General features: G+C 48.9%; 1 protein-coding gene across 3 annotated transcripts in view; it reads right to left on the reverse strand.

Annotated features, from left to right (window-relative positions):
- The window catches only part of LOC109735991 (uncharacterized), a 28771-nt gene extending 12273 nt beyond the window's left edge, over positions 1-16498 (reverse strand). For 2 of the 3 annotated variants that reach the window (XR_012202193.1, XM_020295199.4), the window contains exons 1-4: positions 16103-16498; positions 15266-15458; positions 4641-4726; positions 2011-2095 (exon numbers count right to left, since the gene is read on the reverse strand). Coding sequence is in view for 2 of the 3 variants with exons in the window: in XM_020295199.4 (XP_020150788.1) it covers positions 2011-2095; positions 4641-4726; positions 15266-15458; positions 16103-16185 (447 nt within the window). In the remaining variant the exon portion in view is untranslated. Of the gene's footprint in view, positions 1-2010; positions 2096-2731; positions 2797-4640; positions 4727-15265; positions 15459-16102 lie in introns of all 3 variants that reach the window. The other variant, XM_020295198.4, reaches the window with a different exon arrangement.
- Positions 16499-18122: the final 1624 nt, after the last annotated feature.

The raw sequence follows: 18122 nt of genomic DNA on the forward strand, positions 1-18122 counted from the left end.
TCCTTCAGATCTCTCTCCTCCCATGTCAAATTCAGTCTACCACGACCTCTCTTGACATTATCCGCACGCTTTAGCCGTCCGCTATGCACTGGAGCTTCTGGAGGCCTGCGCTGAATATGCCCAAACCATCTCAAACAATGTTGGACAAGTTTCTCTTCAATTGGTGCTACCCCAACTCTATCTCGTATGTCATCATTCCGGACTCGATCCTTCCTCGTGTGGCCACACATCCATTTTAACATGCGCATCTCTGCCACACCTAACTGTTGAACATGTTGTCTTTTAGTCGGCCAACACTCAGTGCCATACAACACTACGGGTCGAACCGCCATCCTCTAGAACTTGCCTTTTAGCTTTTGTGGCACTTTCCATGCACACATGCATGCACAGTAATATGTAGGTTTGTGCTAACATAACTTTCAACCAAAGTATGGACTAAAGATGACAGATGTGGTATTTGTTTGTGCTTATCAGCATTTACGACTTATTTGCCAGACAGATAACAGTGTCACGTTGCATAAAAGTAACCTCCTCCATATGAATAACAATAGTAGACATTAGACAATGATTTAAGCCAAGTGTCATGTATGTATTACCTCCGTCCTGAATTACTTGTCTCAAATTTGTCTAGATAGGGATGTATCTACACACCTTTTGATGTTGCATACATCTGTATCTAGACAAATTTAAAACAAGCAATTTGGGACGGAGGAAGTACTCCCTCCGTCCCAAAATAAGGTTAAGACACTTATTTTGGGACGGAGGGAGTAGTAATTAATCCAACCAGGGATTACTACCAGATGCTTGGTGACTTAGTGGTTGTTTGGATACACAAAATTACCGATAAGATTTTAGAAAACAGGCATTTGGAGGATTTTTAGGAAAGTCAGTGTTGGTTAGTTTTTCTATGAAGGTAGGGATGTGTAATTCCTTGTTTGGATGAAAAATAGAAGAGTTATGGAGTTATTTGTTTCCATGGGAAAAAGCAATCCGTGCATACTGGGTATTGTGGCTCGAGCTCATGGCGTCCATGCACAGCACATGCCATCTTGGCTCTCGCGCCGCTACTCGCTCGATGGCACAGAACAGTGCCTTGCCGGAAACCTCAACCAACTTTCTCTATCCACTGCCAGCAGCGTCATTTCGTCATTTCACCGATGCAAGTAAACACGGTTCTCCGAGTCGCGGTTATCATCATGGCTGCCGGGACAATCCCGTTGCTCTGTCTCATCCTGGATCGTCGCGGCTGCCGGGGCGATCATGCTGCACTCTCTCTCGTCCTGCCCACCCTCGCTTTGTTCACCGATGCCATGACGGCGAGAACAAGAGGCCACGTTGACGAGGCGACGGGGTACAAGGCGGAGCTGGAGGACGGACGGCGCCGGCAACAATGTGGCCTGAGTTCACGTCCACCATGCCATGAGCACCACAACCTGCTTCTAGTGCTTGACTGAGATCGACAGCGGCGACTCCGTTGAGCTTTTGTCACTCGGGCTGAGCTCACCATGATGCATGAGGACATTGATCATGCGCCGTTCACAAAACTGGTTTATAGAAGAACATCTATTGGTCATTTTTCCAAAAGCTGGGATTTGGGGCCTTTGTAAAACCCAGTTATACATATCCACAATTTAGTTAGATAAGCCAAACAAGTTTCTAGGTGGTATAACAGAAATTGCGTTTAAGGAAATCTAAAAGGGCAGCCTGGTGCATGTAACTCCCGCCTGCGCAGGGTCCGGGGAAGGGTCCGACCACTTTGGGTCTATTGTACATATCCTTTCCCTACATTTTTGCAAGAGGCTGTTTCCAGGACTTGAACCCGTGACCTCATGGTCACAAGGCAGCAGCTTTACCACTGCGCCAAGGCTCCCCTTCCGTTTAAGGAAATCTGATTCTCTATAATCTCGGTATCCAAACAACCCTTTAGTTATGCACAACATATGATCAGTAACGAAACACAACAAAAACAAAATCAGCAAAACTGAATTATATTAAATGCTATCAACTAACCTTTTTCCATATATTAACCTTCCTTCCATATAAAGCAGCAGAGAGAACTCCAAGAAGTGCACCTGCGTACTCTGCCAGCAGAGCACTAGGCTCAATAAGCAAAAGAAAAATGCAGCTTAGGTAAAAACAACTGGCAAAGCACTTGTATTGATATTAATATTTGCATGGTAAAAGCGACACAAAATACTTGCATGGTGTTTCAGTTTTTGATAAAATCCCGATCACAAGATTAAAATGTCTGGAAATGGATTAATTCATAGGGAAGTTTAAGTGCAAACTCCTCCAGATGCAATCATGCCAACTTTTGTCCTCAGCTACCCATCTGGCAAGGTTTACAATATGTCGGATCTGTTAGTGTTATTCTTGTCATGATTAGCTACGTGGATGTCGTATAATGGGCATGCAAAATTAGCTAGCTATGCATCAGGCTTGCACGTCGACAAGAAGCAGCAACTAGCACTATAGACATGCATCCATACTCTTCAGCTAGCACTATAGTAGCTATCAGCAGTAAGGGAAGTCTGATTTGACTTTGAGCTGTAGATAGACAGCAGTAGGACCTAGACAGGCAAGGAGCAGCAGCTAGCACTATAGACATGCATCCATTGAGCTAGCACTATAGTAGCCATCAGCAGTAAGGGAAGTCAGGTTTGACTTTGAGCTGTAGATAGACAGCAGTAGGACCTAGACAGCCGTAAAAGCTTGCACTGAGCTGTCTTACCTTGGCAAGTCAGCAAATTGTGGCATAGTCGGCCTGTTTGTAACAATGAGCCTCGTACTAGTTCCCTGTGTGCATGTGTGACAAAAACAGTGAGAGAATCCTGGCGAGATAACCTAGTAGTTCTAACAATTGGTATCGAAATTTCCCGCAAAAAAAAACAATTGGTATCAGACTTGTAGTAGAAACAACTTTCAACTACGGGGTATCCTTGGTTAGTGTTAGCTAGGGCGTGTGAAATCAAAATTCAGTGCAAGGATGAGGACTTGGAAATTATTTCCAGCACATTGCCATGTGAAATCAAAAGGTTTCCTTGCACCTACCTTGGCCTTCCACTTGCTATACGGAAGCCCTCTAAGGCTGAGCTACTCCCACTTATTGACAAAGTGGCAAATGGTCTCCCAAGCTGGAAAGCATCCCTCATGAACCGTGCTTATGGTGCTCACCTCTATCCCATCTACCTTGTGATTGCTTTGGATCTGCCAAAATGGGTGTTTAAAGCCATTGATGGGGCTTTCCTTGGAAAGGCCATGATAAGGCTAATGGTGGGCTCACCGAATCTGATGGTTGTGGCTGCAGAAAACAGACGCCTCATGGCCATGGGCTGGATTACCCATCCAGGCCCCACAAAACGCTGAAGCGCTGTTCCGTGTTGCTGTGGAGACTTTTATTGGCAATGAACAGAACACCATGTTCTGGTCTGATCACTGGTTGCAGGGTAGAACAACTGCTGAGTTGGCTCCAAACCTATTCAAGTTGATCTCTAAAAGAGCTGTCAAGCATCGGACTGTTGCGCAAGCTTTGAAGAATCGCAGATGGGTTGCGGACATTAAAGGAGCTCTCACTGTACAAGTCCTAATAATACTTGCATATTTGGGACTTGGTGGATGGTCTGATCCTTCAACAAGAAATTTCTGACCAGAATCGATGGCGGCTCACAGTCGGGTTCATATCCCAGCAAGTCTGCTTACAATGCTTTCCTCCTCGGGTCTATCAGATTTGCGCCTTGGAGAAGTGTTTGGAAAAGCTGGGCTCTTTTGCGTTGTAAGTTTTTTATTTGGCTTGCCGTTAATAACCGTTGCTGGACCACTGATCGCCTTGCCAGGAGAGGACTGCCACACCCTGCAGCCTGCCCTCTTTGTGATCAGGCGGAAGAGTCAATCCAACACATCCTTGTGTCTTGCGTTTTGGCTCAGCAGGTTTGGACATCAATTCTGCTTGGCTGCCCATTCGCCCCAGCTTACTGCAGTTCGCTTCTCGAACTGGTGGTTTAATGCTAGCAGAGAAGTCCCTAAGGAATTCCAGAAAGGGCTTAATTCTCTCATCATCTTAGGTGCTTGGGAGATTTGGAAGCATACAAATGATTGTGTGTTTAATGGAGCTAGCCCGTGTGTCTTCTTGGTTTTACAGGCGGTGACAAATGAGAGTGCGCTGTGGTGTTCAGCTGGTGCCCGGGGACTCCGTAAGCTTGCTCTTTAGGTCGCTCACCATGGACTCGTGGTCCACCCCTGGGCGTGCCAGTCATGTGTTTCTGTTTGTGTGGCATTTCTTTTCTAGTTTCTTCAGGGTGTGTGGGTGTGCCGTGTGTGTTTGGTGTAGTTGGGGCAGGGGTCTTCCTGCCCCCCTCTCTGTTCTTTTCTCTATCATAATGGAATGATACGCAGCTCTCCTGCGCGTTCTAGAAAAAAAATCATTTCATTTTCTTGTTTGACCAAAAAGCCATTGGTTCAAAGTATGGTTTGCATAATAGTAGATACAGAAATCAAATGAACGTAGGTGAGTGATATTTAGAGAGAAATTTGGTTAGTGGACTGGAGCGCAGAAAGAAATAGGTGGGGAAATTCGGTGAGTAGACAGGAGTCGTTCTTACATTATACAACATATAATTGTGCTCAAAGAATAGTACACTTACACTAGTGGTCTGCAAGCAAGGAGTCCTTTAGCCCACAACACGAAGTATAATGCCAGAACTCCGCCATTGACAACTGTAGGAACAATCTGAAATACACCATGCAAAAAGAAATACTGAATAAAATACAGAAATCGCAGCAGACAACATATCTAGTGCTACAATTCATATAGGGCCTGCAATATTCTCGGACAATAAGAATAGTACACTTACACTAGTGCGGGTTGATTTTTTGTAAATTACAAGGTTCTATTTCGCAAATGTGTCGGCAGCCAACAGACCTTGTCATACTGGGCGAACCATGGGCAGAACATGTCAAGAGCTTCATCACCAAATGACACACGTACCATGATTACAAAGGTGCATCTTCTCTTTTACACTTGTCTACTTGGTTCTCTCGATGATGGCATACTATTTGACACTCCCGCCTTGTGCAGATTTAGGTTGGAGCCAAATGTCAAAAGTGTAGCAAGAAGTCATGCACATGAGAGTTACCACACCATCCAAGAGGGGAGCATGGAAGAGAAGGCAGAACCATGGAGGACTGGCAGGCGAGGATCCAGAAGCATAGACGGTCTCCAAGAAGAAGGCACTTGCCAGCCACGTCTCTGGATACCCCAGATCTCCGGGGTATCCCCTCAGAACTCCGAGCCCCTGGATCTATGGGCCCGTCTGCCTATGCATAGTGAGAGGCAAAACGCCCATGTATACCTTTCCCCTTTTTGCCCCCAACTTAACCCTTCGTGGGACGAACTATATAAACTCCTCTCCCACCTCTTCTCTAGGGTTAGCTAAGCATAGACTAAAGATTGAAGAGAGCTAAACTCCTTTACCCTTCCTTTGTGGGAACGAGAAGACTCCCATGGAGTTCAAAACCTCTACCTTGTAGGGAAGATGTCCAAGGCCACCCTCGTGGTGATGGCTCCTCATGGAGGACAAGGTCACCTCTATAGGTGAAGACTCAACTGAGTATCTCCATATTCGTGGATGGGGGAAGAATATCCATAGCAAGTGCTCATCCTCAAGGGACACGCGCATCACACGTACAAAGGTAAATCTTGTCCTTTGTGCGTGAGAAGATGTCCAAGGCCACCCTCGAGGTGATGGCTCCTCATGGAGAACAAGACCATCGCTCTAGGTGAAGGCTTCGTGGAGTACCTCAGTATCCTCGGATAGGGGGGATCTCCATGGTTTGGGGCATCCTACTGACATCGCCATGGAAAGTGGCCATCATCAAGAGACAAGCGCATCATACAGACAAAGTGAATCTGTCTATCCGCTATTTTCGAGGATGGTATATTACTTGACACTCGTCCCCTTTGCACCTTTATGTTTGAGCCGAACGACGTACGTGCAACGGAAGAGGTCCTGTCACAAGAGAGTGTCTATACCATCCGCAAGAGAAGCATGGAAGCAGAGGAAGAAGCGCACAAAGAGGGCAAAGTGGCTCAGCCAGTCAGCCAGAGCCTACGACCAGAATGACCCAGAGCCTCCGGGTTGTAGCCGAGAACACCAGGAGACCTTCTACACCATCCATGAGATATGGGAGTTGAGGAAGAAGTGCACGAAGAGGGCAAAGTGGCTCTGTCAGACTGAGCCTACGACCAAAATGGCCCGAAGCCTCCAGGCTTGTGAACACCGGGAGACCACCTCCCCCCCCTCCCGAACACTCCGGCCCTAAGTCGAAGCGCCCGGAGCCTCCAGGCTACACGCCTTCACCGAGCAGTCGAAGCCTCCGGGCAATCACCCAGAACATTCAGACCCTGGAGCAACGACCCTACCGACCGACCATGCCACATGGACTCATGCTCGACCTAGCGGCCAGAGCCTCTGGGCAATTGTATGCGCGCAGGTTTTGGTCCACCGCCCATGTATTTCTCCTTTCCCGGCTTACCCCTTTGTGGGAGAGTATATATGCCCCATCCCAACCTCTCTATGGTTAGCAAAAGATAAGAATAGACAAGAGCTTTGTTAACTTACCCCCTTTGTGAGATCACCCTTGAGGAGAGGCTCCTCCATGGAGAACCAAGGCCACCTTGAGAGGTGAAGACTCCGAGGAGCACAAGACCACCAAGTGGAGAAGATTCCTCTTGGAATATCAAGACCTTCATATCTTAGGATTGGGGATGAACTATCTTTCTTTGTTACTTCTTTTACTTTGGACGTTGTTGGATCCAAGTGCACCTCTTGTATTGATTCGTGGATGTGAGATGCGTATGCTGGCTTGAGTATCTTTCCCTTGTTCCCCTATTCTAATTGCTAGTGATTCCCCGTATTTTCTATGTGTTCATCCTCAAATCCACCTCCAATTCGTGAAGATTGGGCCACCCCACCCCTGCGGTTTGCCCCGTATCACTCCAGCTATGCTCTTGCTTTCCCTTGTGTTTGTGAGAAAACATGCTCATTTCGTATAGTTTGGAAAGACTGACGCAAGAGTTTGTTGCCTTGGGTTTCCCCTTCCAATCTCTTGCACTTGTGCACGTTGTTGGTTGGGTGTTATGTCGGGAAGGCTACATGTTCCTCGTGATCATCCCCATGTTCTTCGCGTTCTTCCCTCCTATGAAGATCGAGCCACCCTAGAGCTTACCCCTCACCATTTGTGATCTGGAGCATCCCATGGACTCACTGACAAGCCCAAGTGGACCTATGAATCGAGCACGTGTGCGCCATCCAAACCGAAGTGACTTCACTCCTCTATGAGCTCCCTATGCATTTGAATAAGACAAGGTTACTACCTCAATCCAGAACACCGTGCGCTTAGGTACAACGGCAATGACGCCGAAGAAGCATCGAGGAAGAACCACACCATGGAACAAGGCGCTTGAGAAGAATAAGTGGACAAGGCGTTGCCGGAATATACAAGGAAAAGGCCTCTGGAACCCTGGAATTTCTAGACCATCCACCCCAAAACTTTAGGGGAAGACCATACGCTAACGCTCGCCAGTCTGAAACTTCCGGACCTATCTCCTTGGAACTTCAGCCCGGACCTTCTGCGCCCAGCTGCAAGCCATAGAAATCTCGGAACTTCGAACCATCCGCCTGAGAACTTCCGAACATCCACCCCTATCGGTTTCTAAGAACCTACATATGAGCTGCGACCAACAACTCTTTGAGAGTTCGGCCAGGGACTGAACACGTCCAGCATCGAGCCACCTTCTTGGTGAAATACCCTACTCCTGCTTTGTTTTGTATTGCAATGGTAGAGAACTACAATGTTACAAAATGAAAGAATCAACCCTCCTGCAGTCCCGATCCTCCCCTATTTATACAACGCGGGAGAGGGAGGAAGGCGGTTCGAAGAGAAGGGAGATAATCTCTCCCTTTACCTCCGTCCACTGAAGGTACCCCCTAGCGCCTGTAGCCTGCTACAGTGCCACCCAGTGGTGTGCTCATGTGGGTTGTCCAGCAACACTGTTGATGACCACCTAAGGACAGGACGTAATTGGTAGACCGCCCAAAGTCAAGCCTCATCACTTCCGCTCCACGCTTCGTCCGTAGACCCAGCCCGCCTTTGTACCGCCAGGCAATACTCTTTCTCCCATCCCGTGTGGAACCCAGGATGGCTTCCCGGGAGGTTCGCCCAGGAGGGAAAAATCCCCAAACTGTCTTCTGGATGGGGATATGACGTTCAGCCCGGCTCCACCGTCGATGAGGGTTTTCGTGACCTTGATGTTATGAATAGTGGGGGACACCACGATTGGTACAATCCCTACAGTCTTCGCATTCATGGGGTGATCCGCGAGGTCGAACGTCACCGAGACCCCGGACCACTTCAAGGGCTTGGCCGCTTTCCCTCCGGGAAGAGCAGCACAAACCTCCCGAGCGAGGTGCTTGAAGCATCGGTTCGAGTGACAAGTTTGGGCCCCGCCATGAAAGCACGCAACCACTTTGGGCTCCTGAAAGCCCCCGCCGCTATTCTTGTCGAAGAGTCCGGGTTGTCCCCGGTCTTGCCGTCCTCTGTCTTCACGCGTCCTCGAGGAAAGTGTTCACGCTGGCCTCCACATTGACCAATGCGCCCTTCCCCGCGGCCTCCTTCCCATCTTCCTTTGCCACGCCTCAGCTCACGCCACTCTTTCTGGTGGTCTTCCGCCATCTTCTTGATCTCAGGACACTTGGTCATGTCGTGCATGCGTGAGCTATGTAAGGCACAGTACGGGCCGTCGTCGCCCAAGTCGTCAGAAGTTACCTCCTCCTTCTGGCACTTCCATACGGGTTCCGCCGCGAAGACCCCGGGCAATTTGCACTTCTGGACCTTCTTGTCGCGGGAGGGCCCGGCCTCCCGATCGGCTGTCAACGAAGATCGGTTTCGGGCCTCGGCCGCCCTGGCGCACTTGTCCGCCAGCTCATAGAGCTGCATTGTCGTGCGAACGTCATGGACCGCCATCTTCTTGCACATCTTAGGGTCCGCGACCCCGTTGCGGGGAATCTTGTTGCGAACCTGGCTGAAACGCTGGATGAACCCGCGCAGCGTCTCGCCCTCCTTCTGTCGGATGGCGTTCAAGTTAGCGATCGTGGATGGCCGATCGCATGTTCCTTTGAAGTTGGAAATGAAGCGCTCGCACAGCTCATCCCCAAGTCCCAATGGAGTTCGGTGGGAGATTCATGAGCCACGAATGCGTCGAGTCTTTGAGAGCCATGGGGACCAATTGACCATGGCGTCCGCATGACCGTGAGCTGCCTGGATCACCGTGGTATAGTTTTGGAGGAACTCAACGGGGTCGGTCCAGCCATCATACAGTGACGACAAATCTAGCTTGAACCGCGGGGGCCAAATCACTTCACGAAGTTCGGGGTTCAATGCTTGGCATGTTGCGCCTATCGGCACAGCCTAGGGCCCGACGCAGGGCGCCCCGCCTCCGCCATCTCTTGGACGAATCTATCTTGCCGCTCTCGCCGGCGCTCTATGGCAACACGGGCGTCTTCTGCCGGGTGATGAGCCGGCGGTCGTCGCTCCTTGTCTTCTCTGGGGGAAGAGGCCACAGATTGGCATGCCGCCCCTACCGGACGTCCGCGGGCCGGGCGCGGCTCGCGGTCTTGAGGGTGCTGAGGAGGCGGTGTGTGCTCCGGGACCCGCGACCGCTCGCGGTGCTGACGTGATGGCGTTTGCGAGCCCAGCCGCTTCTGGCCGGCGATGCCAAGCAAATACGCGATCCGTCCGAGCCAGGGGCCGAGCTCGGCCTCCGGCGGGGGGTACTGCTGGAGCTCGCGCGCCGCCATCAGTGCCGCAGCCGGCGTGTAGATGGTGCGTATCGTGGTCGCCGACGGAACAACCGAAACGCGAGTCCGCTCTTGCCGTGGGGGAGCGACAGCTCGGCCATGATCGACATTCGCACCGTGGCCAACGGCACCTCCGCCGTTTTGCTCCGCATCCCCCTCGTGGTCCTGGTCAGGGTGGTGGACCTCCTCCGCCAGCGGGGTAGGAGGAGGCGCCTGCTGAGCGGCAGCAACGGCGTCCTGGTGTCGGCGCTGCGCCAAAGAACGCACCTCCCGGCTAGTCATTGGGGGCATGGATGCCCCGGAGTGCCTCAACGCCATGAGTCAAGGCGTGCTTGAGGCCCTGAGAAGAACAGTCGTCGCGGACGGTGCCGATGCAAGAGCTAGACGTCTCGGTCCCCTACCTGGCGCGCCAAATGTCGGTTTCTAAGAACCTACATATGAGTTGTGAGCAACTATTTGAGAGTTCAGCCACGGACTGAACACGTCCAGTAATCCTAAGTCATGGATGAAATGTAGAGGATGAACTACAGATGAACAGAGAGAACTACCCAGGTTCGAGCCATCTTCTTGGTGTAATACCCTACTCCTGCTTTGTTTTGTATTGCAACGGTAAAGAGCTACAATGTGTCTGTTACAAGATGAAAGAATTGACCCTTCTGCGGTCCCGATCCTCCCCTATTTATACAACACGGGCGAGGAAGGCGATTCAAAGAGAAGGGGGAGAATCTCTCCCTTCACCTCCGTCCACCGAAGGTACCCCCTAGCGCCCATAGCCTGCTACAATGCCACCCTGTGGCGTGCTCATGTGGGTTGTCCAGCAACACTGTTGATGACCACCTAAGGACAGGACGTCATTGGTAGGCCGCCCAAAGTCAAGCCTCATCGCTTCCGCTCCACACTTCGTCTGTAGGCCCAACCCGCCTTTGTACCGCCAGGCGGAACTCTTTCTCCCATCCCGTGTGGGGTACCCGGGATGGCTTCCCAGGAGGTTCGCCCGGGAGGGAAAAATCCCCAAACCGTCTTCTCGAATCCCTTCCATCACCATCTTTACTCCTTGCTCACCACGGTGCCGTCTTGGATCCCCTCGGTCGTCCGGTCCTGGATACCCCGTAATCCATGGGTCAGACAACCCCAGAACTGCCAACCTGCCTACGCGTAGTGAGAAAGGCCACGACCCACGGGCCCATGCAACTTTCCCCACCCACTTACCTCTCTACGCCTAGACTATACAATCCGTACTCCTCATATCTAGGGTTAGGAAAGTATACACTAAGAACTTGAGAGCTTTGCCCAATCTACCCTCTCCTCAAGGAGACCAAGGCCTCCCTTGGGAAGAAGACTCCATTGGGGTGATAAGACCTCCATTGTAGAAGATTCCCATGGGAAATCAAGAACTCTTTCTTTGAAGTTGGGAAGACTGTCTCTCAAGCCTTCAATCTCTCATAAAGATTTAGGGACGAACTATCTATGTATTATTTCCTTTCTTGTTGGATCTTGAGGTTCCCTTGTATTGACCTTGTGATTGAGAGGTATTTGGTTGTGAACCTTATCCTTGAGTGTGTTTCCCTTCATTTACCCCTTGTTCTTCTTGTTCACTATCAACCACCTACAATCATGAAGATCGGGCAAGCCGTACAATCGTGAAGATCAGGCCACCCTAACGGCTTGCCCCATATCATTTGGTATCATGAGCAAGGTTGCCATGATTTTGGAGCCCTCACCTTTCTAGCCTAATTTTGTTTTAGTTCTCATTTTGAAATTCCCCATGAAAATAACCATACCTAATTTTGAGCAATTTGTTGAGTTTTGGCAGTGTTAATGGATGTACCGTTGTTTAGCGTTCCCCATTGACAATTGGGATGCAATGGAGCAAGTCATGCACAAGCGAGATTCATACCCACGCACCATGCTTGTGATCTATTCAAGAAGCTCCAAGTGCTCAAGCAAGGGTCCACGACCGTCAAATGATGGAAACCGTGATGATCTCTACCAATGTCAAGGAGTCCAATGAACAAATGATGGCTTGTTTTCTTGATGGACTCAATCATCCCAGCAAGAGGATCACGGACTTCCAACCATACAACAACTTGCTTGAGTTAGTCCACCAAGCAACGAAGGCGGAGAGACAAGTCCAAGAAGATAACAGATACTCCAAGTTCTCCACCTTAAGGAACTTCACCTCTAACCCTCAAGAAACTTCAAGTGTGGTGCCATACCCATGGGCATACACCTCCAAGTGGTGTTCCTTCAAGCTCCAAGGCACCAACGACCACATCAAGTCGACACCTACAAGCTTCGTACCACACCAAGGTGTTTGGTTGGGCTTATTATGTCATAAGCCAAAGCCAAAGGCCCATAAGTAGGTACTTTTTGGCTTCTAAGCCAAAGTGCAAAAGCTAAAAATAAGCCCAACCAACCCCCCCCCCCCCCCCAAGTGCTAATCCTCCAAGGGACTCTACTGACAAAACAAGCAACATCGAATGCTTCACAAGAAAAGGTCGTAGCCACAGGTAGTTTGAGTGCCCCCACCAAGCAGAGTATGGTGAACGATGAAAATGGGGAATATCAATGAGTGAAGGAGAACCAGAAGATTTGCAAAATATTGCTAAACACCAACAAGCAAGAAGAAGACCGAGTGTTTCACAACATTGATCCAAGCCCCACTCTTGTTGTATCAAAGATCTTGACCCATCAATATGATGATTTCAACCAATGATGCAACCACTTTCACACAAAAGCGGGGGGAAATGGATATCAATCAAAGCAATCATTGATTACGAAGTTGTCGTAACTTGGCAAGTGAGGAACTTGCTCCAAGTTGCACCTCAAGTACATGCGTCACCCTCGGCCGTACAAGATCCAATGGCTTCAACAATGGCGCCATCAAGGTTGAGCACCCTGTGGAAGTATATTTGAAGATTGACGCATATGAGGACAAAGTGGAGTGTGATGTGGTGCCCCTGACGGTTTGCCACCTTCTCTTGGGACCCCATGGCAATTTGACCGTGGCGTTATTCACAATGGTAGCACCAATTACTATAGCTTCAAAAGGAAGGCCACGGAATATGTCCTCCACCACATGTCTCCAAAACAAGTCACTACCGACAACACTCAATCTTAGGCAAGGTTGTCCAAGGATATTGGAGAGTCAAATAAGAAAGCGAGCCACCCACATGAGAGTGACCACCACAAGCCCAATATGAGTGTCTCCATGTTGAGTGCTACTGAGGACATGTTTCTCCTAGCCACAAAATTCGATTTGAGGGAAGTGAGCGAGAACCCATCGATGCTTCACTATGTTCTTGCATACAAGGATGAAGTCACATCATCTAACACCTCACATGCTCTTCCTAGTTCCATGTCACATGTTTTGTAGGAATTCGCAGGTTTTTTCCCATCGGAGACACCATCGGGCAACGGGTTGACTTCATTCCCGATGCTCCACTTCTGAACGATCCTCTATACTGCCTCAAACATGACGAAACAAAGGAGATACAACATCAATGCAAGGAGCTACTAGACAAGGGGGAATTTTTCGATTGCCTGGGGTTCAAGTCCATCGTCAACGACCGCGACGTCAAGTTCCTCAGCTACTTTTGGAAGACATTATGTCCCAAGCTCAGCATCAAGGTTCTCTTCCCGTTCACCTACCATTCACAAACGGACAACCAAACAGAGGTGGTCGATCAAACTTTGTCCACCCTCCTTCGACTGCTCATCAAGAAGAATTTGCGCTAATGGGGGAGAAAGCTTATCCAGTGCGAACTTGACCTATAACCGTGCTCAAAACTCGACAACCCCCAAGTCCCCGTTCAAAGTTGTCTATGACCCTCAACCGTGGTTGGACATTCTTCCACTACCTCCACAATACGAACTAACATGGACGTACACGTGCCATGTTCATGAAGACGGTACACGAGGAAACAAGGCTCACCATTGAGCGCCAAGTCCAACGCCACGCCGACAAGATCAAAACCAACAAGAAGCCGATGATTTTCCACACAAACGACCTTGTTTGGGTTCATCCTTTTCGAGAAAACGCAAAAGATTTTGCATTTCATTTCATTGAACAGGAAGAGAACAGCAGTACAGGTACAACCTCCCAGGAGGAGGGACACACGCACACACACACCATCGTCCTCACCAAACGAGCAGGTGAGGAGGTGCTACCAACTACAGACCGCAATGACGAAAGGTCTTGCCTTGTCCAGCCTCCAACGACGTTTGGGTGCATCCTCACAAGGATTGTTTCTCGTAAGAAAGCAAGGCCAAGCTACTTTCTCGTGTCGATGGTCCCTTGGAGGTCCTCCAACATATCAAAACAATGCATATAATCGACCTACCTTTGGAGAAATACTCGATGAGAAATACATTCAACATCACCGACCTTGCCCCCTTTCATGGTGATGACGATCTTCCTCCAGTCCAAGTGGACACACGACATACAAACTGAGACGACTTCTCTCCTCTTTGAGCTCCCTATGCATTTGTATGAGACATGGCTACTACCTCAATCTGGAATCAGGTGTGATGGCATTGATCATGGAGCGAGGAGTCAAAGGAGAAGAAGTAACCCCAAATCCCTAGCAAACGGCACTGCTTCTGGATACCATGGGACTACCCCGCCGCCGCCACCACCACTGGGCCTCTGGGCTTGCCTGCGTGAAATGGTCGGCCTAGGCCCATGTATCTTTCCCTTTTTCGCACCATTTAAATACTCCATCCCCACCTACACTCTAGGATTAGCAAAGTTTAGAACACAAACCTAAAGAGCTTTGCTCGTCTATCTCCCCAAGGGGATCCTCAGAAGTGAGTTCAAGGCCTCCCTCTTGTGAAGAAGACTCCATTGGACTTCAAGACCTTCACTGTGGAGAACATTACTCTAGGAATACAAGACCTCATTGAGATGAACTACCTTTTGGTTTCCCATTTTGTTTGTGGTGTTTGGATCAAGATGTACCTCCTATGTTGACTTTTGGTTAAGAGAAGGTAGTCTGGGTGTGAATCTTTTCCTTGTAGTGTGTTTTGCTCTTGTTTGCTTGTGCTTTCCTCACATACGTCTCCAATTTGTAAAGATCAGGCCCACCCCTACATTTTGCCCAGTATCACCCTTCCAATCTCTTGCATATTTGTGTGTGTTGTTTGTTGGGTGTTATGCCAAGGAGGCTATGCTAGTTATCCTCTTATTTGTCGTGTTTATCCTTCATGTTCTTCGTGTTCATCCATCCTCCTCCTCCAATTAATGAAGATCGGACCACCCTAGAGGTAGAGGTTGACCACTCGCCACCGTGTCCATCTCTTTACCATCCAATACTCATATTATTCGGGAATCCAGTAACACATACATGGGTTGTAATTGTAGATATGTTCTCATATGACATAATCTCGAATAAAAGAATATGTACACAAACCTGTGAGTTGGGCAAAGGCCGACCTTTCCAAGGCTTCTGTAAGATTAAGAAGATGACAGAAGCTGGTACAAAGCAACTGAAGATAAAGCCAACTATTGAATCCCCAGTACTGGACAAGTGGCTATACAACGAATACACAGACCAAATTCTAACGAAGTTTCCCAAAATATTAATTACTTGCAATGGTGTTGACCTGCACAAGAACAACCAACCATGATTATTTGGTCAATCAAATTCTAACTGAAGATTTCAAAATTTTGCCATGATGATGTGTGAACTCCATCTATTCTCATAGCAACTAATCGAAGCACCAAAAGCAACAGTACATATTAATCTGATGAAGAAAGCAGAAGCAATCAGTAAAAAGGGAAGGTGAGCATACATACAAACCACCATATTTTTGTATACCACAGCAGCTAAAAGCATATGGTAAGTGTATCTACTGGTCAGATTGTTCGATTTGCCTCGACTCTCTACAGGATCCATAGCAGCCTACACGGTCGGCTGCAGAAAAATAGTCAAATCCTAATCCCGAGCACACGAGAGGTAGCACGCGTAGGATGAAGCTGGATCTAGTAAACTCGCTACTATCCATAACCTAAGGAGATACATAATGAATAGCGCAGACTGAAGTTAGCAAAACAAACGGGGAACAAAATCCATCGCAAATTAACCACTGATAGCCTCTTCCAACCAAATATCGCCTCGCGAACCTGGTTAAGCCATTAAAAATAGAACTACGCATAAACGCAAATCCAGCTGCGGGATCTCGTGTTTTGCCGAATCAGGTTTGAGCAGATTGAGAAAATGGGGTTAGGGATGAAGCCAAAAACTCACCTCGCCGTCAGCGCGGAGCGAGGGGTTGAGGCAATCCTGCAGCCTTCGGCGGCGGCGGATGCAGAGGGCTTCAGTGACATCATCTCGCCGAGCTCTCGGTGTTGATTCTTGGTTCGGGTCGATGGATCAACGTCTGTTTGGATGTGTGGAGTTCGCTAAACTTTCCAGCGTCACGGCGCCGCCAGTACGTGAGAGTCACCGGCGTCGAGGCAGAAAGGTGCGGTGGCGCGACTCAGATCTATTTCTACTCCTAATGTTCAGTACCTAGTTATGTAGTTAGTTGGTTTCGATAGTTTCCACCCTTCCATGGATCCATATATGCCCCACCACGCGAACTCCCTCCCACCAATTTTCCCCCTTCCTCCAAAAATCAGGACCGGTTTTAATTCATGCATCACCAGAACCACACGTCCCATGCCTAGAAAAACTAAACCAACTTTTCCATCCTTCCATCGATCTCACCCTTTCATATAAACACCAATCCTTCCATCCTTACCTTCCATATACGACATCAATCAAATCGTATCAAATATTTTCATCACAAAAAGCTTCCATAAATAACAATCAAATATTTTCGCTCTTTTAAAAGGATCGATACGGTCGAATGGGGGGGTGGTGGTTTGAATAAGAGACTACAAATTTTAGTCTTTCTTGTCAATATTAAGGTTTAGCGGATAAATAGGGTTCACTAGATATGCAACTAGGTGAACACAACCTATATGACATGCAAGGTTAAAGCAAAGTATGCTAGGCAAAAATCTAATTAGCAAGCCAACAAGCATACAAGGCAAAGTAAAGTGCGGGAAAGGATTAACCACAAGTGAGGCGAGGACGCGGATTTTATCCCGAAGTTCACTCTTCCTTGGGGAAGAGCTACTCTCCGTTTAGAGCGGTGCCGGAGCCAAAACTTGCGGAACGCCACGAAGGCTTACCATAGTCTCTATTGAGTCACCCCCAACGGATGAGCCTCGAATCACTCGGAGTTGGTCTTGAAGGCGACCACCACACCTTTACAAACTTCTCCAGAGCACACCACAAGCAAGGAAGCTTCCGGAGGAACCTCTAGCTGCCTAGGAGCCCAAGCTCCAAGAGTAACAAGTCAATGGGGAAGAAATGTTGCGGGGAACGCGATTTGGTTTGGTCAAGATGTAGATCGGGTCTTGCTCTCCCAATCCCCAAAGTTTGAACAAGTTTGGGGTGGAGGGATTGAGAGTATTGAGCAAAATGAGGTGTAGCAATGGTGGAGCTCAACAAGACATTAGGGTTAGGGATGGAGGAAGAAGAAGGGGGCTTTTATAGTGTTTGTCCCGGGGTGGCCGTTGCTGCCCGTTGGACCCCGTGCGCACGGGCTAAGTCAGCCCCGTGCGCATGGGGTACTCGGAGACTTTCACACCACCCCGTGCGCACGGGGTACTCAGAGAGTTTACGCGGTACCCCATGCGCACGGGGGTCAAAAGACCCCCATGCGCACGGGGTACCCAGAGAGTTACGCAGTACCTCGTGCGCACGGGGGTACCCAGTAAGTTTCTGTTGCAATCACTCTGAGTACCACATGCACGCACACTATCGAATTAGGTGGTAGGAATGGGTAGGCTAGTGTATATGGTTCAGCGATGGCATTCCCACACAACTTTATCCACACAGACCCCTCTTAATAGTGCGGTCTTTCCTACGACTCGAAGCAAACCAAAAACTAAAACCTTCGAATCGCCGGTAGACCACGCCTTTGACCTTTTTGAATTGGGGGGTCGCACATCTCCATCACGAAGCACTTGGAACCAATATCCTGAGATAAACTTTAGCAACCGATATTAGTTCAACTAACCACATTGTCATCACACCAAAAATATAGTTTAAGTGCCACTTGCACTTTCAATCTCCCCCTTTTTGGTGCATTGATGACAACGTGGTTAGAGCATGGCATAGGGGGTATGAATATTTGAATAGCCATGAGACAATGAATGATCATGGTAGCTCCCCCTATATGTGTGCCCAGATAAAATGAATGCTTGAGAATGCC

Source organism: Aegilops tauschii, chromosome 2 (assembly GCF_002575655.3).
Source record: "Aegilops tauschii subsp. strangulata cultivar AL8/78 chromosome 2, Aet v6.0, whole genome shotgun sequence".
NCBI classification, from domain to species: domain Eukaryota; kingdom Viridiplantae; phylum Streptophyta; class Magnoliopsida; order Poales; family Poaceae; genus Aegilops; species Aegilops tauschii.